Source organism: Salmo salar, chromosome ssa23 (genome assembly GCF_905237065.1).
Source record: "Salmo salar chromosome ssa23, Ssal_v3.1, whole genome shotgun sequence".
Taxonomy (NCBI): domain Eukaryota; kingdom Metazoa; phylum Chordata; class Actinopteri; order Salmoniformes; family Salmonidae; genus Salmo; species Salmo salar.
In genome coordinates this window covers 25,479,949-25,507,677 of record NC_059464.1, presented here as the reverse complement: position 1 = coordinate 25,507,677, position 27,729 = coordinate 25,479,949, and the positions used below count along the sequence as shown (strand labels likewise).

The 27,729-nt window shown below is 43.9% G+C and overlaps 1 protein-coding gene across 3 annotated transcripts in view; it reads left to right on the top strand.

Moving 5' to 3' along the window:
- The window catches only part of LOC106584306 (neuroligin-1), a 357,882-nt gene extending 346,155 nt beyond the window's left edge, over nt 1-11,727 (top strand). For all 3 annotated transcript variants that reach the window (XM_045705996.1, XM_014169396.2, XM_014169395.2), the window contains 3 exons: nt 18-230; nt 6,614-7,403; nt 8,002-11,727. In XM_045705996.1, coding sequence (XP_045561952.1) covers nt 18-230; nt 6,614-7,403; nt 8,002-8,830 — 1,832 coding nt within the window. In that variant the 3' untranslated portion in view covers nt 8,831-11,727. The remainder of the gene's footprint in view (nt 1-17; nt 231-6,613; nt 7,404-8,001) is intronic.
- Nucleotides 11,728-27,729: the final 16,002 nt, after the last annotated feature.

The following is a 27,729-nucleotide window of genomic DNA, read 5'->3' as shown; positions in this document are numbered from 1 at the left end:
TACTCTCTGTCTTCCAGGTTTCTTAAGCACAGGGGACCAAGCTTCCAAGGGAAACTATGGACTTCTTGATCTGATCCAAGCCCTGCGCTGGACTAGCGAGAATATTGCTTTCTTTGGTGGTGACCCGTTACGAATAACAGTTTTCGGATCAGGGGCTGGCGCCTCCTGTGTCAACCTCCTGACCCTGTCCCATTATTCTGAAGGTAACCGTTGGAGCAATTCAACCAAAGGTATAATGCAGAGGTTGCAACTTTTTCAATTTTCAGTGTCGCATGCCACCTGTGTGATTTAAGTTGATGAAAGTATTTTGTTCTCGAATGGCTGTATACATAGCTGCAGGAAGTAGGGGTGCTGAGGGTGCTGCAGCACCCCCTGAAACATCATAATAAAAACATATATACAGTACCATTCAAAAGTTTGGACACACCTACTCATTCCAGTTGTTTTCTTTATTTTTGCTGTTTTCTACATTGTAGAATAATAGTGAAGACATCACAACTATGTAATACACATATGGAATCATGTTGTAATCAAAAAAGTGTTCAACAAATCAAAATATATTTTAGATTTTAGATTCTTCAAAGTAGCCACCCTTTGCCTTGATGACAGCTTTGCACATTCTTGGCATTCTCTCAACCAGTTTCATGAGGTAGTCACCTGGAATGCATTTCAATTAACAGGTGTGCCTTGTTAGAAGTTCATTTGTGGAATTTCTTTCCTTCTTATTGCATTTGAGTCAATCAGTTGTGTTGTGACAAGGTATGGGTGGTATACAGAAGTCCATATTATGGCAAGAACAGCTCAAATATGCAAAGAGAAATGACAGTCCATCATTACCTTAAGACATGAAGGTCAGTCAGTATGGAACATTTCAAGAACTTTGAACATTTCTTCAAGTGCAGTCACAAAAACCATCAAGCGCTATGATGAAACTGGCTCTCATGAGGACCTCCACAGGAAAGGAAGACCCAGAGTTACCTCTGCTGCAGAGGATAAGTTCATTAGAGTTACCAGCCTCAGAAATTGCAGCCCAAGTACATGCTTCACAGAGTTCAAATAGCAAACATATCTCAACATCAACTGTTCAGAGGAGACTGCGTGAATTAGGCCTTCATGGTCGACCTGCTGCAAAGAAATGACTACTAAAGGACATCAATAATAAGAAGAGATATGCTTGGGCAAAGAATCACGAGCAATGGACATTAGACCGGTGAAAATCTGTCCTTTGGTCTGATGAGTTCAAATTTGAGACTTTTGGTTCCAACTGCCGTGTCTCTGTGAGACGCAGAGTAGGTGAACCGATGATCTCTGCATGTGTTGTTCCCACCGGGAAGCATGGAGGAGGAGGTGTGATGGTGTGGGGGTGCTTTGCTGGTGACACTGTTGGTGATTTATTTAGAACTCAAGGCACACTTAACCAGCATGGCTACCACAGCATTCTGCAGCGATACACCATCCCACCCGATTTGAGTGGCCAGACTGCCCGGAGCTGCCGGAGTGGCCAGACTGCCCCGAGCTGCCGGAGTGGCCAGACTGCCCCGAGCTGCCGGAGTAGCCAGACTGCCCCGAGCTGCCGGAGTGGCCCGACTGCCCCGAGCTGCCGGAGTGGCCCGACTGCCCCGAGCTGCCGGAGTGGCCCGACTGCCCCGAGCTGCCGGAGTGGCCCGACTGCCCCGAGCTGCCGGAGTGGCCCGACTGCCCCGAGCTGCCAGACTGCCCCGACTGCCCCGAGCTGCCAGACTGCCCCGAGCTGCCAGACTGCCCCGAGCTGCCGGACTGGCCAGACTGCCCCGAGCTGCCGGACTGGCCAGACTGCCCCGAGCTGCCGGAGTGGCCAGACTGCCCCGAGCTGCCGGAGTGGCCAGACTGCCCCGAGCTGCCGGAGTGGCCAGACTGCCCCGAGCTGCCGGAGTGGCCAGACTGCCCCGAGCTGCCGGAGTGGCCAGACTGCCCCGAGCTGCCGGAGTGGCCAGACTGCCCCGAGCTGCCGGAGTGGCCCGACTGCCCCGAGCTGCCGGAGTGGCCCGACTGCCCCGAGCTGCCGGAGTGGCCCGACTGCCCCGAGCTGCCAGACTGCCCCGAGCTGCCAGACTGGCCAGACTGCCCTCCGGCGATGCCAGAGTGGCCCGACTGCCTGGAACGGCCAGAACCGGAGCCACCTCCAGATATAGGTGGGTTGGGGAGGGGGGTGTAGCACAGTGCCGTCGTTGACGGCAGCCACCCTCCCTTCCCTCCCTTTAGTAGGGGGGGGATTTTTGTTTTGTTGTTGTTTGGGGTTGTTTTTCTTAAGGTACTTCCGGGGTTAGCACCTTTAAGGGGGGGGGGTACTGTCACGTCCTGGCCAGTATAAGGGTTAATTGTCATTTTAGTTTGGTCAGGATGTGGCAGAGGGTATTTGTTTTATGTGGTTCAGGGTGGTGTGTTAGTTAGGAGGGCGTTTGATTTATTATTTCCGGGTTTTGAGTTATGGTCTATGTTGATGTATTTCTATGTGTAGTCTGGTTGATCTATTTCTATGTTGAGTTAATTGGGGTGGACTTCCAATTGAAGGCGGGTGTGTGGTGTTGCCTTTGATTGGAAGTCCTATATTAGTTGGGTGTGTTTGTCTGTGATTTTGTGGGAGATTGTTCTGTGTTTAGCCTTGTGCCTTGCCAGACTGTTTTGTTGATCGTTCGTTCTTTTGTTATTTTGGTGTTCATTTTGAATTTATTAAACGTCAAGATGAGCATACACATACCTGCTGCGTTTTGGTCTCATCACTACGACAACCGTGACAGAATCTCCCACACCAAACCAGGACCAAGCAGCAGAGGAAGGAGCGAGGGGAATTTGGTGAGAACCGAGGAACGCGACTGGCATTTAAACCGGAGAGGCACCCCCAATACATTTTTTGGGTGGGGCACACGGACAGATCGGCGGAGCCGAGGATGGAACCAGAGCTAGTCGGGGAAAAATGGGAGGTGAGAGAAACAGAGACGATAAAGGAATTGATGGGAAAATTGGAGGAGAAAAGGATGAGAGAGCTACTGTGTTGGTGTGTTAGGCACGACATTCGCCCTACAGAGCGTGTCCTAATGTTTTCACCTGTGTTAGCCTTTATTAATAGTCCTGAGAGGCGTGTTAGCTGGCTGGTGAGGATAATACCAGCACCACGCACCAGGCCTCCAGTTCGTCAGCCCAGTCCGACTCGTCCTATTCCCGCTCCCCGCACTAGCCTGGAGGTGCGTGTTCCCAATCTGGCACGTCCAGTACCAGCACCACGCACCAGGTTTCAAATGCATCAGCCCAGTCCGACTCGTCCTGTTCCCGCTCCCCGCACTAGCCTGGAGGTGCGTGTTCCCGGTCTGGCACATCCAGTACCAGCCCCACGCACAAGGCATTTAGTGCGTAAGCCCAGCCTCGCCAGTCTAAAGGCGCCAGAGCTGCCCTTCAGTCAACAGTCACCAGAGCTGTCCGCCAGTCAACAGTCACCAGAGCCGCCCGCCAGTCAACAATCACCAGAGCTGCCCGCCAGTCAACAGTCACCAGAGCTGCCCGCCAGTCAACAGTCACCAGAGCTGCCCGCCAGTCAACAGTCACCAGAGCTGCCCGCCAGTCAACAGTCACCAGAGCTGCCCGCCAGTCAACAGTCACCAGAGCTGCCCGCCAGTCAACAGTCACCAGAGCTGCCCGCCAGTCAACAGTCGCCAGAGCTGCCCGCTAGTCAGGAGTCGCCAGAGCCGCCCGCTAGTCAGGAGTCGCCAGAGCCGCCCGCTAGTCAGGAGTCGCCAGAGCCGCCCGCTAGTCAGAAGCCGCCAGAGTGGCCAGACTGCCCGGAACTGCCAGAATGGCCAGACTGCCCGGAACTGCCAGAATGGCCAGACTGCCCGGAACTGCCAGAGTGGCCAGACTGCCCGGAACTGCCGGAGTGGCCAGACTGCCCGGAACTGCCGGAGTGGCCAGACTGCCCGGAACTGCCGGAGTGGCCAGACTGCCCGGAGCTGCCGGAGTGGCCAGACTGCCCCGAGCTGCCGGAGTGGCCAGACTGCCCCGAGCTGCCGGAGTGGCCCGACTGCCCCGAGCTGCCGGAGTGGCCCGACTGCCCCGAGCTGCCGGAGTGGCCCGACTGCCCCGAGCTGCCGGAGTGGCCCGACTGCCCCGAGCTGCCAGACTGGAGCTGCCAGACTGGCCAGACTGCCCTCCGGCGATGCCAGAGTGGCCCGACTGCCCCCCGGGTCTGCCAGAGTGGCCCGACTGCCTGGAACGGCCAGAACCGGAGCCACCTCCAGATATAGGTGGGTTGGGGAGGGGGGGTGTAGCACAGTGCCGTCGTTGACGGTAGCCACCCTCCCTTCCCTCCCTTTAGTAGGGGGGGATTTTTGTTTTGTTGTTGTTTGGGGTTGTTTTTCTTAAGGTACTTCCGGGGTTAGCACCTTTAAGGGGGGGGGGTACTGTCACGTCCTGGCCAGTATAAGGGTTAATTGTCATTTTAGTTTGGTCAGGATGTGGCAGAGGGTATTTGTTTTATGTGGTTCAGGGTGGTGTGTTAGTTAGGAGGGCGTTTGATTTATTATTTCCGGGTTTTGAGTTATGGTCTATGTTGATGTATTTCTATGTGTAGTCTGGTTGATCTATTTCTATGTTGAGTTAATTGGGGTGGACTTCCAATTGAAGGCAGGTGTGTGGTGTTGCCTTTGATTGGAAGTCCTATATTAGTTGGGTGTGTTTGTCTGTGATTTTGTGGGAGATTGTTCTGTGTTTAGCCTTGTGCCTTGCCAGACTGTTTTGTTGATCGTTCGTTCTTTTGTTATTTTGGTGTTCATTTTGAATTTATTAAACGTCAAGATGAGCATACACATACCTGCTGCGTTTTGGTCTCATCACTACGACAACCGTGACAGGAACTCCTTCAAGACTGTTGGAAAAGCATTCCAGGTGAAGCTGGTTAAGAGAATGCCAAGAGTGCGCAAAGCTGTCATCAAGGCAAAAGGTGGCTACTTTGAAGAATCTAAAATCTTTTTTGATTTGTTCAACACTTTTTTGGTTATTACATGATTCCATATGTGTTATTTCATAGTTTTGATGTCTTTGCTATTATTCTACAATGTAGAAAATAGTAAAAATAAAGAAAACCCTTGAATGAGTAGCTGTGTCTATACTTTTGACTGGTACTGTATATATTTATTTATTACAAAATTATTGCACTGGGCCTTTACTAGTCCTGTATTAGCTGACCAAAATAGCCGTCTGCGCCAACCTCCCCCCCCCCACCACCACCCCGTAGGCAAAATAATCGCAGCACCACCAACCACAAACATCTTCCCCTGTATAAAGTGCTTTTAATTCTCTCTCTCTCTCTCTCTCTCTCTCTCTCTCTCTCTCTCTCACGTATACATTTTAGTTGCTATAGTCCCCACCTTTCATATGCCACTCTGCCTCACAACCACAAAGAACTGTAGACAATGCTGCTTCTTTACTTTTCCCTTCCTTCCTAGCAGCTGGATATATACATTTGTATTTTGCCCTGTTTTTCTAGGACCTTATATAGTGTAAAACTCTTCTCAGGGAGAAGGTTAAAATTACTAAAGCACTGACCATATATAGGCTCTAATGGTATTCCATACCCGATCGCCAGACCCACTTTATTTGGAGTGTATCGCTATCTCACCTCCTAATCCACGTTCTTAGGGTAGCCCCAATCATTGTTATCATGCCAGTGTATTGCTCCCTCTAATCTTATTGTCTTCAGAGATTAATTAAATACAAAATTATTAATATTCATACCACAGTATGACACTTTTCAGACACAGCATGATCAATCCTGCTCCTACAACTGTCATTTCCAGCTTTTTCTCAATGTTCATGTGTGGGTTGGATCGAAAGACAGATTTCATATCAACATAATTAAAGCAAGTTTTCTTTGTTATTAGAATGATAAAAATACATGTACGTTAAAAGATGTGATTTCTTGTTTATAAAACATCATCAGAATTAACAATAAGTGTCATGATAATTCCTATGATATTGTAACTAACAAGTCTGTCTACAAACCTTGTCAAACAAACCCTGAAATAGAAGTCTGACTGCTTGTAAAGCACTAATCTCTGTTAACAATGCAGATGTCTGTCAAGACAAGAGACAATGTCTCCCTGTGCTCTCCCAGGAATTGCACAATAAACTAAGCTAGACAAATTGACTTTTACATTTTCAAGGTTGTGAGGAGAGTTACGTCTATTGCCAGCAAATTTAATCACTCTTCAAGTGCGCATAACTCTACAAGTGCACATTTAGATTTTAGTGTGAGTACACATCATGCTGTGTTTGGATATGTTTAGTAATGACAGTTTCAGTGGCATTTCCTCCTGAGTGGCAGGTCATGTAGAGAGAGAGTAGAGTATTACTTTGGGGAATTATTTTATCACAGCATGCATCATCAATGACTTACAATGATAGGACCCATGATTAAGACACATAAAGGCCCATGCACCAACCATAGTATCCATAAAAGAAAAGTCTGTTTTCTATCATATTCTGGGGGAAAGCAGGCAACAACATTTCCCAGTGTGATGCATTGTGATGCTACAGTATGAGGTGTTGTATGACTCTGGTTGGCTTGTATCTTGTCTCTCTGCAGGACTTTTCCAGAGAGCTATAGCACAGAGTGGCACTGCGTTGTCCAGCTGGGCAGTCAGCTTTCAGCCTGCTAAGTACGCTCGCATGTTGGCCAAGAAGGTGGGCTGCAACCTGAAGGACACGGTGGACCTGGTGGAGTGTCTGCAGAAGAAGCACTACAAGGAGCTGGTGGACCAGGACATCCAGCCAGCCAGGTACCATATCGCCTTCGGGCCTGTCATAGACGGAGATGTGATCCCAGACGACCCCCAGATCCTCATGGAGCAGGGCGAGTTCCTCAACTATGACATCATGCTGGGCGTCAACCAGGGCGAGGGCCTGAAGTTTGTGGAGCTCATCGTAGACAACGAGAACGGCGTCCAGGCCAATGATTTTGACTACGCCGTGTCCAGCTTCGTGGACGACCTGTACGGTTACCCGGAGGGCAAAGACATTCTGCGGGAGACCATAAAGTTCATGTACACGGACTGGGCTGATAAAAACAACCCAGAGACCAGGAGGAAGACCCTACTAGCCCTGTTCACCGACCACCAGTGGGTGGCTCCGGCCGTGGCCACAGCAGACCTCCACTCCAGCTTTGGGTCACCAACGTATTTCTACGCCTTCTACCACCACTGCCAGACAGAGCAGGTTCCCCCGTGGGCAGATGCAGCCCACGGTGACGAGATCCCCTATGTGTTTGGCCTGCCCATGATCGGTCCCACAGAACTGTTCCCCTGTAACTTCTCCAAGAACGACGTCATGCTCAGTGCTGTGGTGATGACTTACTGGACTAATTTTGCCAAAACTGGGTACGTGCAGTACTGAGACCTATTTTAAGCTGTAATGTGTTTATGCATGCGTGCATGTGTGTGTGTGCGAGCAAGCTTGTGTGTGTTACATTTCTGTCTAGTTAAAGAATTGAATACCATGTTGTATACATTTTTATGTTTTATGTTGGACAGCATATCAATGTGTATCATTGTCCCATCCTATATTCAAAGACTTGCTATTAATTAATGACAAATGATGGTTGCCTGGAGAGTGGAATTCTTGATAGGAAAAACATATAAATTATTTTTTGCTTTGCCTTTAAGCATGTAGTCATGGAAGTAATTGTTTTTTGGAGCATAATGGGGGACAATGGCTTTTTCCCTCAGCAGCCAAAGAGCCCAAAGGCACCATCGGGATACTAATGATCTACATATATAACAGTAAATTGACGTATAAAACAGGGCACCTATGAGATTTATGCCTCCACTTTGCATGGTTAAGCCAGTTTATGATGTGTTCTGACTGGCTCCATATGCCATTCCCAGACAATGCTGCTCGTTCTGCTGGAATGAGCCTTCATTCCTCATGCTTTGTAGTGGTGCTTTGCTCATACTAAGTCCCGTCTTTCCCTTGCAGTGACCCTAACCAGCCGGTCCCCCAGGATACCAAGTTCATCCACACTAAGCCTAACCGTTTCGAGGAGGTGGCGTGGACTCGCTACAACCAGAAAGACCAGCTATACCTCCACATCGGCCTGAAACCCCGCGTCAAGGAGCACTACCGGGCCAACAAGGTCAACCTGTGGCTGGAGCTGGTGCCCCACCTCCACAGCCTGAACGAGGTCACCCAGATCATCTCCACCACCACCAAGGTCCCCCCACCGGAGGTCACGCCCAGGACACCAAAGAAGATCCCTGTCAACACCAAGAGGCCTAACCCTACGCCATTCCCCACCGAGACTCAGGACAGTCAGAATCAGCCCTTCCTGGTGGACCAGAGGGACTACTCCACTGAGCTGAGTGTCACCATCGCTGTGGGTGCCTCGCTGCTCTTCCTCAACATCCTGGCCTTCGCAGCCCTCTACTACAAGAAGGACAAGCGGCGGCACGACGTCCACCGGCGCTGCAGCCCCCAGCGCAACACGACCAATGACCTGGCGCACACACAGGAGGAGGAGATCATGTCCCTGCAGATGAAGCACACAGACCTGGACCATGAGTGCGACGCCATGCATCCACACGAGGTAGTTCTGAGAACTGCCTGCCCGCCAGACTACACGCTAGCCATGCGCCGCTCCCCCGACGACATCCCCCTCATGACCCCCAACACCATCACCATGATCCCCAACACCATGCAGGGCCTCCAGTCGTTGCACAACTTCAACACCTTCCCCAGTAGTGCACAGAACAACACCCTGCCTCACACCCTGCCCCACCCACACTCACACTCCACCACCAGGGTATAGCCGGACGGATGGACGCTGACACACACAGCACATGCCAGAGCTCACACCCAGCCCGATCAAACGGATGTGGAATAACTTCTACTCCTGTGAATATATTAAGGGAATAGGGATTTTGCTGGGACAGGAGAAGAATTTCATTTGATATAAAAGAAGAAATTAGAAAAAAGTTAAACAAATATTTCAAATGAAAAAATAAACAAAGAGAAGGATACTTTTTATTTCTGTTATTGAAACAGAACAAGGTCAACTTTTCCAGCGACAGATATCAACTTTGGAATTTTATAAACGATTGCTTGATCCTGTTATCTTGGAAAAGAGAGAAACCTCAGTGGAGTCTCAGAGGAGTAGCAGGCCGCTTTGTAAATTAAAGAAAACATATTGTTTTCCTGAGGCATCAAACTGTAGAGTACTCTTTCTGGAGTCAAGGGGAGATGCCGCTCAACCAATTTAGGCATGTATTACTCTACAAGTAGAGGCAATGTAAGATATAACAAAAACAATCTAGAGAGAGAGGGAAGAACTCTTAAAGATTATGCACAATGTAGACATTTTCAAAATGTCTTGGATTCTTCTCAGAAATTTATTTTTGGGGAACAGTTTTATTGTATAGAACCTTTTTACATATCTAGATATGTACACAAAGCACCAATGCTGTTTAAGTCATTCTTGGGCATCAATTCCGCAAATCTGCCAGCAGAACAAAAACGGAGGGATCCACTGGCTTTCTGGCAGATACAGCTTCATCACACAAGTGCTGTCTATACCGAGAGCTGGAGGACAAAGAATACTGGATATTTTTAGCACGAAGCGCATGACAATTTATCTGCTTGATGGCTGTTCTGCTGATTAAGTCATAATTAAGAAATAATGTCAGCCCCATTGGAATAGTTTGAAGGAACACTTCTGATTGGCTTACAAACCCACAACCCCACATGGGTTAAGGTCATGGTCATAATTGGGGACAGCAGGGGAGGGTGGGCTTATGATAACTACAGTACATACACAATAGCTTGAGTGAACATGGGTATAAGGACTAGTTTTGTACAATGTGTGTTGGTACAACTTTTTGATAGTGGTGAATCACTCGCTGTTTGGGATCCCGATGGAGGGACGTTTCATTGTACTCTAATGATCAATGTTATTTGCTATTACTTATTAGGTTTCTTATCACTGCTCTTGACTAGTTCAAGGAAACTTTAACGTAGAAAAGTAATTACCTGCACTGTTTATTATTTTTGTTTTCCGTATGAATGATCCCTAAACACAAAGTGTGCCCAGGGCCATGAAGAAGGGAAGGTGAAGGCTAGGGAATAGTAGAACCTCTTGACTGCATACATTTTTTTCCTCCTATTATCCTTTCATAGAGTATGTTCCGTAGAGCTGTTTAAAGATTAATGCGTATAAATGTGTAATTGAAGCGAGGAGGCTCTCCGCTGACATGTTGGATGTGCCTGCAACCCAACAGCAGGAGGAAGAGAGGCGGGGTGGAGAGAGAGAAAGAGAACAGGGGCTCCAGGAACTCCCATGGTACCCCTCTCCCAGGGAGGAAACAGCATTCAGGCAGATTCACTGCAGTAGAACCGCTTAGAACCGTCTAGCCAGCACCCTTGTCTCTCACAGAGTAATTTCCATTTGCTTCTGTTCTGTTCTTTTTTATTTTCTACTGATGATGCTGTACTGTATTGTCTCAGATTTTCTGGACTTTTAGTTCTTGTTGTTCTGTAGCATGGTTTATTCGTGAACACACGCCTTGGTGTCACATTGTACAAGCCTGTCAGCGTGTTACCATGACTGCCCCGCTAACTCCTAGGCAGCCCATAGTGAATGTTCCTGCCCTCACAATGCCAGAGTGCAACTTCCCTCTGCCAGCTATCGCAGGCCCGGGAAGTAACAATGTGTTATACAAATACATACCAGAGTGAACAGCTTAAAAAGTAGGAAGCCGCTGAGGGGAAAATAGTTCTCTAAACAGTCAAAAGCCCCACTGTACTCAAGCAGAGAGTGAAGACGGCACATACAGTAGTAACAGACGACACATAAGTAAGACAAAGTAGTAAGAAAAACACTTCTCCTCCCATTTTCCTGTCAATAAAGGCTGGATATAATGCGTCTGCTGAGGGGAGACAGTTGCTCTACAGTCATTCAAAGTAAGAACATACCCTGCCAAACAATGGGACATAGACAAGATATAGCTTTTCTGGGGGAGGTGAAGGTAAATTATAGTCCACATTGCCCTGAACTAAAACGCAAGCAATTTCACCAGCCTGTGTAGCAGTGGTGTGACCTCTAAACAATGCTCCTCACTGGAGAAATGACACAGGGGGAGAGAAACGCCCAGTGAATTAAACATGTAATTGCACTACGGACAAATGATCAAGTAATTGGAGAACAACATAGGAGAGTTGGCAGGAGAGGTGAACGCCACGGAAGCACTCACTCTAGCACGCAGAATGACTGATTGGGGATTAAGAGGTGCGGGGAGAAAACTGTGCTCTGTTTCTGAATAACACAAAACCTCTGACACAGAGCCAGTCCTCAACAGGATGTTCCCCTGAACCCCCCCACCACCACCACCACCACTCTGTACCCTACCGGGGAGGATTGGAAACAGAGTTAGAAATGGGACAACTGGTACTACCCTCCTCTCCCTACCTCCTTCCCTCCCAAAAAGGCTGATTCTGCACATCCCCCATATTCAATTACTGCAGGTATGAATATGGATAGTTGCTGCTCACTATACTCTTTCTCCACCATGCTCCCTCAGAGTGGTGTTAAAGGCCCAATGCAGTCAAAAACTGGGTTTCCTATGTATTATATACACTGCTCAAAAAAATAAAGGGAACACTTAAACAACACATCCTAGATCTGAATGAAAGAAATAATCTTATTAAATACTTTTTTCTTTACATAGTTGAATGTGCTGACAACAAAATCACACAAAAATAATCAATGGAAATTCAATTTATCAACCCATGGAGGTCTGGATTTGGAGTCACACTCAAAATTAAAGTGGAAAACCACACTACAGTCTGATCCAACTTTGATGTCATGTCCTTAAAACAAGTCAAAATGAGGCTCAGTAGTGTGTGTGGCCTCCACGTGCCTGTATGACCTCCCTACAATGCCTGGGCATGCTCCTGATGAGGTGGTGGATGGTCTCCTGAGGGATCTTCTTCCAGACCTGGACTAAAGCATCCGCCAACTCCTGGACAGTCTGTGGTGCAACGTGGCGTTGGTGGATGGAGCGAGACATGATGTCCCAGATGTGCTCAATTGGATTCAGGTCTGGGGAACGGGCGGGCCAGTCCATAGCATCAATGCCTTCCTCTTGCCGGAACTGCTGACACACTCCAGCCACATGAGGTCTAGCATTGTCTTGCATTAGGAGGAACCCAGGGCCAACCGCACCAGCATATGGTCTCACAAGGGGTCTGAGGATCTCATCTCGGTACCTAATGGCAGTCAGGCTACCTCAGGCGAGCACATGGAGGGCTGTGCGGCCCCTCAAAGAAATGCCACCCCACACCATGACTGACCCACCGCCAAACCGGTCATGCTGGAGGATGTTGCAGGCAGCAGAACGTTCTCCACGGCGTCTCCAGACTCTGTCACGTCTGTCACATGCGCTCAGTGTGAACCTGCTTTCATCTGTGAAGAGCACAGGGCGCCAGTGGCGAATTTGCCAATCTTGGTGTTCTCTAGCAAATGCCAAACGTCCTGCACGGTGTTGGGCTGTAAGCACAACCCCCACCTGTGGACGTCGGGCCCTCATACCACCCTTATGGAGTCTGTTTCTGACCGTTTGAGCAGACACATGCACATTTGTGGCCTGTTGGAGGTCATTTTGCAGGGCTCTGGCAGTGCTCCTCCTTGCACAAAGGCGGAGGTAGCGGTCCTGCTGCTGGGTTGTTGCCCTCCTCCACGTCTCCTGATGTACTGGCCTGTCTCCTGGTAGCGCCTCCATGCTCTGGACACTACGCTGACAGACACAGCAAACCTTCTTGCCACAGCTCGCATTGATGTGGCATCCTGGATGAGCTGCACTACCTGAGCCACTTGTGTGGGTTGTAGACTCCGTCTCATGCTACCACTAGAGTGAAAGCACCGCCAGCATTCAAAAGTGACCAAAACATCAGCCAGGAAGCATAGGAACTGAGAAGTGGTCTGTGGTCTCCACCTGCAGAACCACTCCTTTATTGGGGGTGTCTTGCTAATTGCCTATAATTTCCACCTGTTGTCTATTCCATTTACACAACAGCATGTGAAATGTATTGTCAATCAGTGTTGCTTCCTAAGTGGACAGTTTGATTTCACAGAAGTGTGATTGACTTGGAGTTACATTGTGTTGTTTAAGTGTTCCCTTTATTTTTTTGAGCAGTATATATTTCCACACTATGAGGTTGGAATAATAATGTGAAATTGTGAAAATTATGATAATGCCCTTTTAGTGTAAGAGCTGTTTGAAAAGACCGCCTGCAATGTCAGCCTGTTTTGGTGGGATAGAGTTTTGGCCCGCCTGGTAACATATCGAGGCAGTAAACTGTTAATAAACCAATAAGAAAAAGGGTTCAAAACATCTCTGCCAATACCAGCTAGTTTTCAGTTTTCCCCTCCCCACTCAGACGACTCCCACACAGTCCTAGCAAAGTCTTGCTTGAGAAATTGCAAAGAAGCTATTTTTGAACATTTTAAATGAACACAATCACAGTAAGGTACTTTTAATTGTTACCCATCAATTATTTGATATTGAGATAAAAATGGCTGCACTGGACCTTTAAAATGTTATGAGCCAGTGGTGAAGAAGAGCTTTAAGGGCTCTCCCTCCAGATTTGCATGCAGGACTTCCAGAATGTGAGAGAAAGAAGGGGTATACCTCCAACTATAATGTGACAATGTGGCTCAGGCCTGACCTGTGTTACCCAGTCCTGGACAGAGGAGCGTCAGGAATTGTGAATGAATGTAATGCAAAGAGTGCCATTTTCAAAGAAATGCTACACCACATCTTTGAGATCTATGAAGATCTTTAAGATCTGTAAAAGGCTGATCGCTCTTTCAAAATGTCTGTGAAAAGGGCGCTATGTGAGTGGGTATTTCAGATGTATTGTAGATTTGTCACTTGTCTTTCTTTCTGGTTAAACTAGTAATTACTTTTCTGGAGCACAATAAATTATTTTAATAAGCTGAATTAGCAGTGCTGCAACTCTTTATTTACCCGTTATGTTTGGTCAATAGTCTGATTTGATTAAATTGTAGAGTAGACACTCACAGTTAAAGAATGCTTGACAGAACTGAACTTCAAGCAACCCTGTAGTCAGTCACTTGTCAGGTGGTCTGTCACACACTGTTGGGTTCCTTTGCTAGGGCTACAGTATATAGGACTTCGTGTTGATGTGTCCTAGACTTAAAACAGAATCTCAGAAATTTGACTCGCAGGTTTTGACCGGTTCAGTTGTTGTTGTTAAGTGACAGAGATGAAAGATAAGTAATTTAATGGATTTTTACTGCTGTGCTTTCTGTGGTCTGTTGGGGCTGTGTCATGAAGGTGTCAATGATATATTTTCCTCTTATCTGTAAAAATCACAAGCATATTTGGCATTTCCTTTCATGCTAATCAGAAATTAATCTAGACTCATCCACTTTGGAAATGGTGACATTTTACTTGTTGGCAACGATTAAAAACCAATTATGTCCCCACCTGACTTCGACATTTGAGAGCAGGCAAGAGATTCTGCCTTGAGACTGAGGGGAATAAACACAGAGCTGTTTACCGTGTGTGGTTTTAACCAAGGGCACAGATGCTCCTGCCAAAGAGCAGCTCAAATCCTGTTTGATAAGGGTTCGCCATTTCCCATTATGGAGTATTTCACGACATCAAACACTTTTGCCTCTGATAACCACTCTTTCATTTACATGCACTGTTCGATCTATCTAATTTTTCATCCCAGGGCCATTTCTAGCAAGCCTTTTATAACATTAGATAATTGCTATGTACTTAAGCAATGTTTTATAAAACTGTTGCGTAACTTTGTTCTACCTATAGCGCAGCAGCATATTTTGTGAAATAGATTGATTATCCTGTCAAAAGTGCAATGCAATATGCTCTGAGAGTTGGGAAAACAAGACAGAAGAGTTGACCTATACTAATCCTTATGTATGTTTCAGATTTGAATGACTGTGTGTAGGTAACTAGCATCACATTTATGTTTGAATTGTTGGCTACAAATGGATGTTCAACTGCAAATCAGCTACACTTCGATCATGTCACCCCCCTTTTTGGAGTACATGGGAGTCACTACAAATAAACACACTTCTATGTGACCCTGTGTAACTGACTCTGCCAATAGACAATGTACTTTGCATTATTTGTGGTTTGTTTTCTTTGGAACCTTCAAAATAAAGCTAACAGCCTCCTCCAACCCAAACCATTTTATCTGTAATGGTAAGGCTTCTGTTTGCCTTCAGTGACTTAAGTTTGTGTGTGGACATCCATGGCATTCATGAGCATTTTCAATATCATTAATAAATATTATCTTATTTTTTAACTTGCTCAGACTATTGTCCTCCTGTGTTCTGATGTACCTGCCTTATACATTATTCCAACACAGCAACTCTGACTGGTGCTGAAGAGTCTATTTTTAACTTGGGGAATCTTACGCATAAATAGTTGAGGTTAAATATTAATATGGCTGGGCGATATGGCCAAAATATATCCAAATATTTGTCTCATTTTTGACAGTATGACGATATTTTAAGTTCTAAATATGTTTCATGAGTAGTGCTTGACCCTAGGATGGAAATACACACATTCTAAGTTTTAATGGGCTTCCTACTTTCTGATTGTTGTAAACTCAATCAAACTAGGACAAAATGGACAGGGAGGTAGTCCAATTTGTAGAACTTTTCAGTTATTTAGCATTGTATCCTATTTATAGAGAGTATTGTAAAACTCCACTCCAGTAAGTGGATCCATACAGGTATATCTTATATCGCCCGGCCTCTTAATATTACAAACCCATAGTCTGCATTATCTGGTGTATGATATTGCATACGATGTGCTACATACATACATATTTTTTAAATGCTTGCTGTCCATTACATTTTCCAAAATGTTATCTGGATATAATACACATGAGACACATTTTCTAACAAGTAGGACTCTGTCGTTTTATCATTATCTTTGTTCTTTTGACAACAATGTATAAAAGCGTTGTTCATGTGAGCTAAATTCAATTGGAATTAATGAACTGCTCAGCGTTGCTTGCCGGACATGTGGATGCTAATACTTAGCCTTGGGTAAGGCAATTATAGTTAAGAAGTTGAGGCACCTCTATTTATCTACAGTACTACTGAACACACGTGTTTGATGGAAGGTGAGTATCTGAGCACACACAGGCATTAATTACATATACACAGGCATTGATTGATACAAACATTCACTCATCATTGTAATGACCTAAGTTTGAACTTGAACGTCTGCATGAATCTTGACCACCTGGACTTCAATGTTGGTGATTCAACTACAACCCTGATATGGCACATGCAGGAATCATATACTAGTCTTAGTTGTGAACTTCGACTTTCTTTGACTATGAACTCAATTCAGTTGAACCTGCATTGCTGTATTTATGCAGTATGATCTTATGAAAGGTCCAATGCAGCAGTTTTTATCTCAATATCACATCATTTTGGAGTAATAATTAAGTACTTTACTGTGATTGTTTTCAATTAAAATGGTAAAAACGAAACAAAAATAGCTTCTTAGCAAAGAGCAATTTCTCAAGCGAGAATGTTTCTAGGACTGTCTGGGAGTGGATTTGAGTGGGGAGGGAAAACTGAAAATTAGAAGTTATTGGCAGAGAGGTTTGGAACTGTCTTATTGGTCTATTAACTAACTTACTGCCTGGTGATGTCACCGGGCAGGCCAAAACTACATCCCAACAAAACAGGCTGAAATTTTGTTTTCAAATAGCTGAAACACTAAAAGACCAATATCATAATTTTCACAATTTCACAGTATTATTCCAACTTCATAGTGTTGAAATATGTTAAAGGAAACATTGGTAGAGCAGGTGCAATGGCCCTAACATGCTTTCCCTGGCTAGCAATGTATAATCAGAGCTTATTACATTTCCTTTTGAAATATCTAGAAATGTGACTGTTTGTTGTCAGATGTCAACATTCATGAATGCACCTCATGTCTTTTTAACTGAACAGCTAAAATCTAAGACCTTATTGACTGTCTGTTTGTCTGCCTGCCTGTCTCTCACCACCTGTGTTGTACTGATCACAACTCAAAAATACATAGGAGAATGTCTTTACTTAACAAAGCAGGCACAGCATCTCTCCATGTCATACAAGTGGACTGAGCATGGGGGAGTTATTTATAGTCAGGCAGTATCCTTAGACAACGTGCTTCTACACCTGCATTGCTTGCTGTTTGGGGTTTTAGGCTGGGTTTCCATACAGCACATTGAGATGTCAGCTGATATAAGAAGGGCTTTATAAACACATTTGATTTTAAATTTCATTTCTTTCCTTGAAGCTGGAATCCTTAATGGTGAAACAGCCATGTCCGTTTGCGTTATTACTACAACAAAGAAGTTACTGCAAACAACAAACACTGTTTTTTCCCCTCGAACATCATTGCACGCGCAATAGAAGAGCACAATATGTACTGCAATTTTTTTTTACCATGCTGCGCAACGCTCCTCAGCTTGGCAACAAAAACATTAAAACAACGGTGGTGGGGCGGCCAGTGGAGCTGTTTCCCCCTACTGCGGATTCCATCTTTAACTGTACAGCTGTATGGAAGGCCTGCATCTCAGGACATTTTGTTGCGATCTGTGTGTAGAGTCTGTCTTTCTCATACCCTGTTTCCTCTCCTTGTAATGACCCCCTCTACCTGTTCTTCCAGTTTATTGCTCAACATAAAATGTAGCATCGATGACAGTCCATTAGCTCAGCAAGGATGATTCTGGCCTGTTTTCTGTTATACAGTGAACAGAGTATATTGACTGGAAGTGGAGTGTATCCAGCCAGACCATTGTGTCAACTGAGTGAAGTGAGAATCTTTCATTAGAAAATGTAACAAGGATACCCTGTCTTACAACTTCCTCAGTCCACAAAATTATGTCATCCTTTACAAAAACCTAGGTCAATAGTTGTAGAGGAAAGTTTTCAGATCTGCCTTCAGTTTGATAACACCTGAAATGGATGTTTTGGATCATAAAAGAGGATTCATTTGTTACTGGAGGGAAATTTAACGAGGTGTTCTGTCTGGTTGAATATTATTTTACCCCTCTGATAATTGCTCATGAGCTGCAAACAAGGAATTTGAGGTTTTGTTTCTTCTGACATTTAGACCACGTGTCAACAGCCTCTTTGGTCAAAATATGTGGCAGGACTAAAGCTGACGATGCGTTACAGCCCCTCCCCTAAGCACCATTCATGTCCATTGCATCATGATTACATTTAGACAATCCTGTCATTTTAGACTTTGTTCAGAGGTTTTTTGGCCTTTTACATTTTTTTTTACAGCAATTCAGTAGTTTGCCATTAGAGATTATCTGGATGATTCATCCCCCTGAATGGGTAGACGGGAGGGAATGTAATACTGTGACATCATATTTTGGTGTCTCTTTGTTAGTCAATTCGATTTTTGAATTATGTTTTGGCATGATTATATGTCTCATTTCAAGTAACTAGCTGCAGGCTTAAAGAAACATTCAATCATATACTTTGCATAGAAACCCAAATAAAAGCATGTAGATTTAAAGATGTGTGTGTGTCATATTTTCTAGAATGGAGGTTTAAAAACGACAGCTGCAGATGTCTATTAGCCAATACATATGGTACAGCCTAAACATACAGCATACCTTAATATATAATATTTTATAAAAACAGTAGTACAATGTGCTCTGCAATAAGATAACCAGAGTTTGATATCTAAACCAGATGATTTCTCAAACAGCAGCTGCCCAATACCATAGAGGGCATGCATCATGTTGGATGCATTGGAGGTGTGGAGAATGGTAAAGAGCCTGTTAGATTATAGAAAAAGCATTTGGGAAAAGAATGTTTGAGTTTCAAATACTAAATGTTCAGTGAATGTGAGTATATTTAGGTGGTTTAAATTATTAACTTTCCTACTAACCTTCTAAAAGTTTTAGAACTGTCATCAATGCATGATTCAAGACTCCCCCTTTGGTGTGCCCATGCCCCATTTGTGTGCCTAGGCCCCACAGACGTATCAAATCAAATCAAATGTTACTGGTCACATACACATGGTTTGCAGATGTTATTACGAGTGTAGTGAAAAGATCCCACGCTGGTCACCAATGTAACTGACCGATGTAGCGAGAGACAAGGGCAGAATGCAATCTAAAGCTTGTGTGGCCCAGAGACGAGAACTCTACCATCTATGGCAAAAACCTAGGCTCCTGACAGGAACAATGGAATACTCCCCACAGCATGTTACAATAGTAAAATAATCAGTTTGTCACCCAGTAAACTGATTCTACACTGAATTTAGTCTTTGAGATGCTATAACAAGCACGTGTATCTGTAGTTGGTGTTCTTCAACTCTAAAATGCACAGGACTGTGTAAGACAAAATCCACAAAGAAAAGACAACAGGCAAATGCATATGCATATGTAGTCTCAATGTCGAAATAGTGACGGCAGGGCTAGTTCAAACTGCAAGACTTGGTGATTAGATAATGGGACACAAAAGTGGGAGACAATAATGAATAAAGATGCTCAAACAAACACGTGTATCTGTAGTGGGTGTTCTCCAACTCTAAAATATACTAGACTGTGTAAGACAAAATCCACAAAGAAAAGACAACAGGCTTATGCATATGTGGTCCCAATGTCTAAATAGTGATGGCAGGTCTAGTTCAAACTGCAGTAGGATGGTTCTCCTCACAGGTGAGTGCCCATGATTGGTGAATAGCACTTGGTTGATCTCTGGAGCAGGATAAGGGAGAGCTGAATAGATCATGTGATACAAACATGAGAGACAAGAATTAATAAAATGAATGTAGTTTCTGGGCTAGGAATATAGTTTGTGAGATAGAAAATGAACATACTGACAGTCTGAGGCAGGGTGCTCTGCAATCATCCTATTCCAACTACTGACAGGGATAATGTGGCATTTCATATTTGTCAGTATGAATGAAATTAGTATGTCCTGCCTTGATGACTGTATGAGATTTACACTACTTGTCCTACAGATTTTTGTAGTCTTAAATGATTACTTGGAATACATTGATAGATGAAAGCTCCTTGTCCTGGAATGACATGCTCTGCTCCTGCTAGCTAGCAACATATCAAATTATTCTCTTGAGCTGTCACCAGCTGTCTAATACCTTAGCTACAGATAATGTGATTGGCAGACGTGATCAGCTTAGATAGTACCATGGATAGTACACAAGGTTTGATTGGTTTACAGTTTAGTTCTCGGCTGCGTTTGCCTGTCCAGGTACCGAAAATAAAAGTAAGTATTTAGAAAAATATACAAGAATTTACATTGTCAACAAACCAAAATGTGTTCCGAATAAATATATATACACAATATGTAAAAAAACAGCTCCTCCATCGACAGAGATTGATCATCTCGAAAACTAAAGCAGATGGCTTACCACGGCCCAACACCTAAAACACGTTTTTTTGTAGTTTGGCCAAACTGTGCTCTCCAAGTTTAGTTGGAATTTAGCCCGAAAGGATTTAAAAAGTGATTGGCGTATGACATTGGCCTACGTCTCATCTTGCCTCAAAATATCAGATCTCAACAATGATTGGAGAAGTACCACATCCTTATGATATCCTGTTTGGGCTAGGGGGCAGTATTTTCACGGCTGGATAAAAAACGTACCTGATTTAATCTGGTTACTACTCCTGCCCAGAAACTAGAATATGCATATAATTAGTAGATTTGGATAGAAAACACTCTAAAGTTTCTAAAACTGTTTGAATGGTGTCTGTGAGTATAACAGAACTCATATGGCAGGCCAAAACCTGAGAAGATTCCATGCAGGAAGTGCCCTGTCTGACAATTTGTTGTCCTTCTGTAGCATCTCTATCGAAAATACAGCATCTGTGCTGTAACGTGACATTTTCTAAGGCTTCCATTGGCTCTCAGAAGGCGCCAGAAAGTGTAATGGGGTGTCTGCTGTCTCTGGGCGAAGAACAGCAGGATAATTTGTTAGTGGTCAGCCTGGGAACAGTGAGACTGAGAGGCGCTTTCACAAGAATTCTCAATTTTTTTCTTTCAGCCTTTGAATGAATACAACGTCGCCCGGTTGGAATATTATCGCTATTTTACGAGAAAAATAGCATAAAAATTGATTTTAAACAGCGTTTGACATGCTTCGAAGTACGGTAATGGAATATTTTGAATTTTTTGTCACGAAATGCGCTCGCGCGTCACCCTTCGGATACTGACCTGAACGCACGAACAAAACGGAGGTATTTGGATATAACTATGGATTATTTGGAACCAAAACAACATTTGTTGTTGAAGTAGAAGTCCTGGGAGTGCATTCTGACGAAGAACAGCAAAGGTAATCCAATTTTTCTAATAGTAATTCTGAGTTTAGGCTGCCCCGACGTTGGCGGGTCTGAATAGCTAGCCTTGATGGCCGAGCTATGTACTCAGAATATTGTAAAATGTGCTTTCGCCGAAAAGCTATTTTAAAATCGGACATAGTGATTGCGTAAAGGAGTTCTGTATCTATAATTCTTAAAATAATTTATGTATTTTGTCAACGTTTATCATGAGTAATTTAGTAAATTCACCGGAAGTTTTCGGTGGGTATGCTAGTTCTGAACATCACATGCTAATGTAAAAAGCTGGTTTTGATATAAATATGAACTTGATTGAACAAAACATGCATGTATTGTATAACATAATGTCCTAGGAGTGTCATCTGATGAAGATCATCAAAGGTTAGTGCTGCATTTAGCTGTGGTTTGGGTTTTTGTGACATATATGCTTGCTTTGAAAATGGCTGTGTGATTATTTTTGGCTGGGTACTCTCCTGACATAATCTAATGTTTTGCTTTCGCTGTAAAGCCTTTTTGAAATCGGACAATGTGGTTAGATTAACGAGAGTCTTATCTTTAAAATGGTGTAAAATAGTTGATTGTTTGAGAAAATTGAATTGTGGTATTTTAGTTGGTTTTGTATTTCGCGCCATGCGATGCCATTGGCTGTTGGCTAGTTTTTTCCTCATAATCCTGGACTATCAGACCACCATTTTATTACGTTGCAATCACAACAAAAAGTCTGCTCAGACCCCAACCAAGGATCATCAAAAGCTGTGCTACAAATTCTCGGACAACCCAAAGATTCCTAGATGCCCTTCCAGACTCCCTCCACCTACCCAAGGACGTCAGAGTACAAAACTCAGTTAACCACCTAACTGAGGAACTCAATTTAACCTTGCGTAATACCCTAGATGCAGTCGCACCCCTAAAAACAAAAAAACATTTGTCATAGGAAAGTAGCTCCCTGGTATACAGAAAATTAGAACGGAAATGGAGCTACACCAAACTGGAAGTCTTTCAACTAGCTTGGAAGCCAGTACCGTGCAGTATCAAAGAGCCCTCGCTGCTGCTCAATCATTTTATTTTTCCAACTTAATTGAGGAAAATAAGAACAATCCAAAATGTATTTGTGATACTGTTGCAAAGCTAACTAAAAAGCAGCATACCCAATGAGAGGATGGCTTTCATTTCAGCAGTGATACATTCATGAACTTCTTTGACGAAAAGATCATGATCATTAGAAAGCAAATTATGGACTCCTCTTTAAATCTGCGTATTTCTCCAAAGCTCAGTTGTCCCGAGTCTGCACAACACTGCCAGGACCTAGGATCAAGGGAGACACTCAAGTTTTTTAATACTATATCTCTTGACACATTGATGAAAATAGTCATGGTCTCTAAACCTTCAAGCTGCTTACTGGACCCTATTCCAACTAAACTACTGAAAGAGCTGCTTCCTGTGCTTGGCCCTCCTATGTTGAACATAATAAACTGCTCCCTATCCACCAGATGTGTACCAAACTCACTAAAAGTGGCAGTAATAAAGCCTTTCTTGAAAAAGCCGAACATTGACCCAGAAAATATAAAAAAATATCGGCCTATATCGAATCTCCCATTCCTCTCAAGAATGTTAGAAAAAGCTCACTGCCTTCCTGAAGACAAACAATGCATATGAAACGCTTCAGTCTGGTTTTAGACCCCATCATAGCACTGAGACTGCACTTGTGAAGGTGGTAAATCACCTTTTAATGGCGTCAGACTGAGGCTCTGAATCTGTCCTCGTGCTCCTAGACCTTAGTGCTGCTTTTGATACCATCAATCACCACATTCTTTTGGAGAGATTGGAAACCCAAATTGGTCTACATGGACAAGTTCTGGCCTGGTTTAGATCTTATCTGTCAGAAAGATATCAGTTTGTCTCTGTAGATGGTTTGTCCTCTGACAAATAAACTGTACATTTCGGTGTTCCTCAAGGCTCCGTTTTTGGACCGCTATTGTTTTCACTATATATTTAACCTCTTGGTGATGTCATTCAGAAACATAATGTTAACTTTCACTGTCATGCAGATGACACACAGCTGTACATTTTGATGAAACATGGTAAAGCCCCAAAATTGCCCTCCCTGGAAGCCTGTCTTTCAGACAGAAGGAAATGGATGGCGGCAAATGTTTTACTTTTAAACTTGGACAAAGCAGAGATGCTAGTTCTAGGTCCAAAGAAACAAAGAGATCTTCTGTTGAATCTGACAATTAATCTTGATGGTTGTACAGTCGTCTCAAATAAAACTGTGAAGGACCTCGTCGTTACTCTGGACCCTGATCTCTCTTTTGACGAGCATATCAAGACTGTTTCAAGGACAGCTTTTTTCCATCTACGTAACATTGCAAAAATAAGAAACTTTCTGTCCAAATATTATGCAGAATTATGTATCCATGCTTTTTTCACTTCTAGATTAGACTATTTTTATGGAAGTGTCTGCCTATCCATGTGAGAGACACAGACTCGGTCTCGACCTAAGCCTTGCCTGAATCTCTTCAGTAGGTCCTATGATTGGGTGTAGTCTGGCCCAGGAGTGTGAAGGTGAACGGAAAGGCACTGGAGCAACGAACCGCCCTTGCTGTCTCTGCCTGGCCGGTTCCCCTCTCTCCACTGGGATTCTCTGCCTCAAACCCTATTACGGGGGCTGAGTCACTGGCTTACTGGTGCTCTTCCATGCTGTCCCTAGGAAGGGTGCGTCACTTGAGTGGGTTGAGTCACTGACGTGATCTTCCTGTCCGGGTTGGCGCCCTCCCTCGGGTTCGTGCCGTGGGGGAGGTCTTCGTGGGCTATACTCGGCCTTGTCTCAGGATAGTAGGTTTATGGTTGAAGATATCCCTCTAGTGATGTGGGGGCTGTGCTTTGGCAAAGTGGGTGGGGTTATATCCTGCCTGTTTGGCCCTGTCCGGTGTTATCATCGGACGGGGCCACAATGTCTCCCAACCCCTCCTGTCTCAGCCTCCATTATTTATGCTGCAATAGTTTGTGTCGGGGGTCTAGGGTCAGTCTGTTATATCCGGACTATTTCTCCTGTCTTATCTGATGTCCTGTGTGAATTTAAGTATGCTCTCTCTAATCCCCCCTACTTTTTCTCTCTCATTCTTTCCCCCCTCTCTCTCTCTCCCTCTCTCTCTCTCTCTCTCTCTCTCTCTCTTTCTCTCGAAGGACCTGAGCCGTAGAACCATGCCTCAGGACTACCTGGCCTCCTTGCTGTCCCCAGTCCACCTTGTCGTGCTGCTGCTCCAGTTTCAACTGTTCTAGGAACCCTGACCTGTTCACCTACCTTGTCCCAGACCTGCTGTTTTCAACTCTACAACCACTGTGATTATTATTTTCTGACCCTGCTGGTCATCGATGAACATTTCAACATCTTGGCCATGTTCTGTTATAATCTCCACCCAGCACAGCCAGAAGAGGACTGGCCACCCTTCATAGCCTGGTTCCTCTCTAGGTTTCTTCCTAGGTTCCGGCCTTTCTAGGTAGGTTTTCCTAGCCACCGTGTTTCTACACCTGCATTGCTTGCTGTTTGGGGTTTTACGCTTTGTTTCTGTACAGCACTTTGTGACATCAGCTGATGTAAGAAGGGCTTTATAAATACATTTGATTGATTGACTTGGGAGCCAGGCCCACCCACTGGGGAGCCAGGTCCAGCCAATCAGAATTCGTTTTTTTCCCACAAAAGAGATTTATTATAGACAGAAATACTCCTCAGTTTCATCAGCTGTCCGGGTGGCTGGTCTCAGACGATCCCACAGGTGAGTAGCCGGATGTGGAGGTCCTGGGCTGGCGAGGTTACACGTGGTCTGCAGTTTTTAGTCAACAGCTCTGGTGGACATTCCTGCAGTCAGCATGCCAATGGCACGCTCACTCAAAACTTCTGTGGCATTGTGTGTGATAAAACGGCACATTTTAGAGTAGCCTTTTATTTTCCCTGCATGTTTAATGATCATGCTGTTTAATCAGCTTCTTAATTAATATGCCACATTTGACAGGTGGAGGGATTATCTTGGCAAAGAAATGCTCAACAACAGGAATGTAAACACATTTGTGCACAATATTTGAGAGAAATAAGCTTTTTGTGCATATGGAACATTTCTGGGATCTTTCATTTGAGCTTATGAAACATTGGACCAATACTTTACATGTTGTGTTCATTTTTTTGTTCAGTATATATATTCTTTCAGGTTATGTCGATATAGGACTCGTTGGATTAACTTGGGTCAAACGTTTCGGGTAGCCTTCTACAAGCTTCCCACATTACGTTGGGTGAATTTTGGCCCATTCCTCCTGACAGAGCTGGTGTAACTAAATCAGGTTTGTAGGCCTCCTTGCTCGCACATGCTTTTTCAGTTCTGCCCACACATTTTCTATGGGATTTAAGTCAGGGCTTAGTGATGGCGACTCCAATACCTTGACTGATTTTGCCACAACTTCGGAAGTATACTTGGGGTCATTGTCCATTTGGAAGACCCAATTGACTCAAATTATGTCAATTAGCCTATCAGAAGCTTTTAAAGCCATGACATAATTTTCTGGAATTTTCCAAGCTGTTTAAAGGCACAATCAATTTAGTGTATGTAATCTTCTGACCCACTTGAATTGTGATACATTTACATTTAAGTCATTTAGCAGATGCTCTTATCCAGAGCGACATACAAATTGATACAGTGAATTATGAGTGAAATAATCTGTAAACAATTGTTGGAATAATTACTTGTGTCATGTACAAAGTAGATGTCCTAATCAACTTGCCAAAACTATAGTTTGTTAACAAGAAATTTACGGAGTGGTTGAAAAACGAGTTTTAGTGACCCCAACCTCAGTGTATGTAAACTTCCGACTTCAACTGCAAATAATGTACTTACAGTAATCTTGCTCTGATTTGACATCCTGCATATCCCAGAGATAAAATGTAGCATAGTTTTGTTTGATAAAATACATTTTTATATTCAACTGTAGGAACTGGGTTCTACAGTTTGAACCCCTGCTGTCTCTGGCTCCACACCCACCCCGCCTGGCCATCTAGATGAGTGAAAGTTAGTGTATAAACTAATGATCCATTATGTATGACATTCCTGGGAGTGTGTAAACTTACATTTTGTATTACCATATCATTTTTGTATGTTCTCTATATTTATGTACTTGAAAATGTATCAGTTGACCAATTCAGCACATATTGTCCAGTATTGCAATGCTTCACTGGATCAATCTGTAACTTTGCACAGAAACTGCTAAAATCTAAAATCTAAATTGTGCCTAAACTGCAATATTATATCATGACCTTTCTTTTGCAAAAGATAATGAATCTTTCTTTTGTTAAAAAAAGTGTTTTTTTGTTTGTATTATCTTTTACCAGATCTAATGTGTTCTATTCTCCTACATTAATTTCACATTTTCACAAACTTCAAAGTGTTTCCTTTCAAATGGTATCAAGAATACGCATATACTTGCTTCAGGTCCTGAGCTACAGGCAGTTAGATTTGGGTATGTCATTTTGGGCAATTAAAAAAAAAAAAAGGGTACGATCCTTATTAACTATAGAGCAGTGGAAGAGCCGTCAGGCAAACCCTAAATTGTAAATGTAATCAACATCTGAAAGACCTTGCTCTTGGGACCACCATGGGTGCATAAATTAGAACAATCACATAGCCTACCTAAATTCCAATCCAGCAGGAACAATTGCTGTGACCGCCGCTCTTATAAAAGATCCTATGTAACTAGCTATGTTGTCAGGTGTTTTTTTAAATATATTTAGAAAGTGTAAAAATAAATGTGAAAAGAAAAAAAGAAATACATTCAAAATAAATATAAAATAAATGTGACAATTGCCTACCACGGTGTGCTTTCATGAAACTGTCTGTGTTGGTAAAAAAAGATGGACGTAATGACTTCACACCAACAAACCATTACAGATTCATTACAGATTTAGGCAAATTGTGCATTAAGTAAATGGTGATAGCCTGTATGCCTGTCACGTTCTGACCAGTAAAGGGGTTATGTGTTATATTAGCTTGGTGAGGACGTGGCAGGGGGTATTTGTTTAGAGTGTTTCGGGGTGTGTGTTTATGTAGAGGGGTGTTTGTTTAGAGTATTCCGGGGGTTTTGGGTTATGTTATAAGTGTCCTATTCTAGGTTCTATCTATGTTGTGTATTTCTTTGTGTTGGCCTGGTATGGCTCTCAATCAGGAACAGCTGTACATCGTTGTTGCTGATTGAGAGTCATACTTAGGTAGCCTGTTTTTCACCTGTCCCTTTGTGGGAAGTTGTATTCGTGCACTGCTATGTTTAGCCTGCAGAACTGTTAGCTGTCGTTCG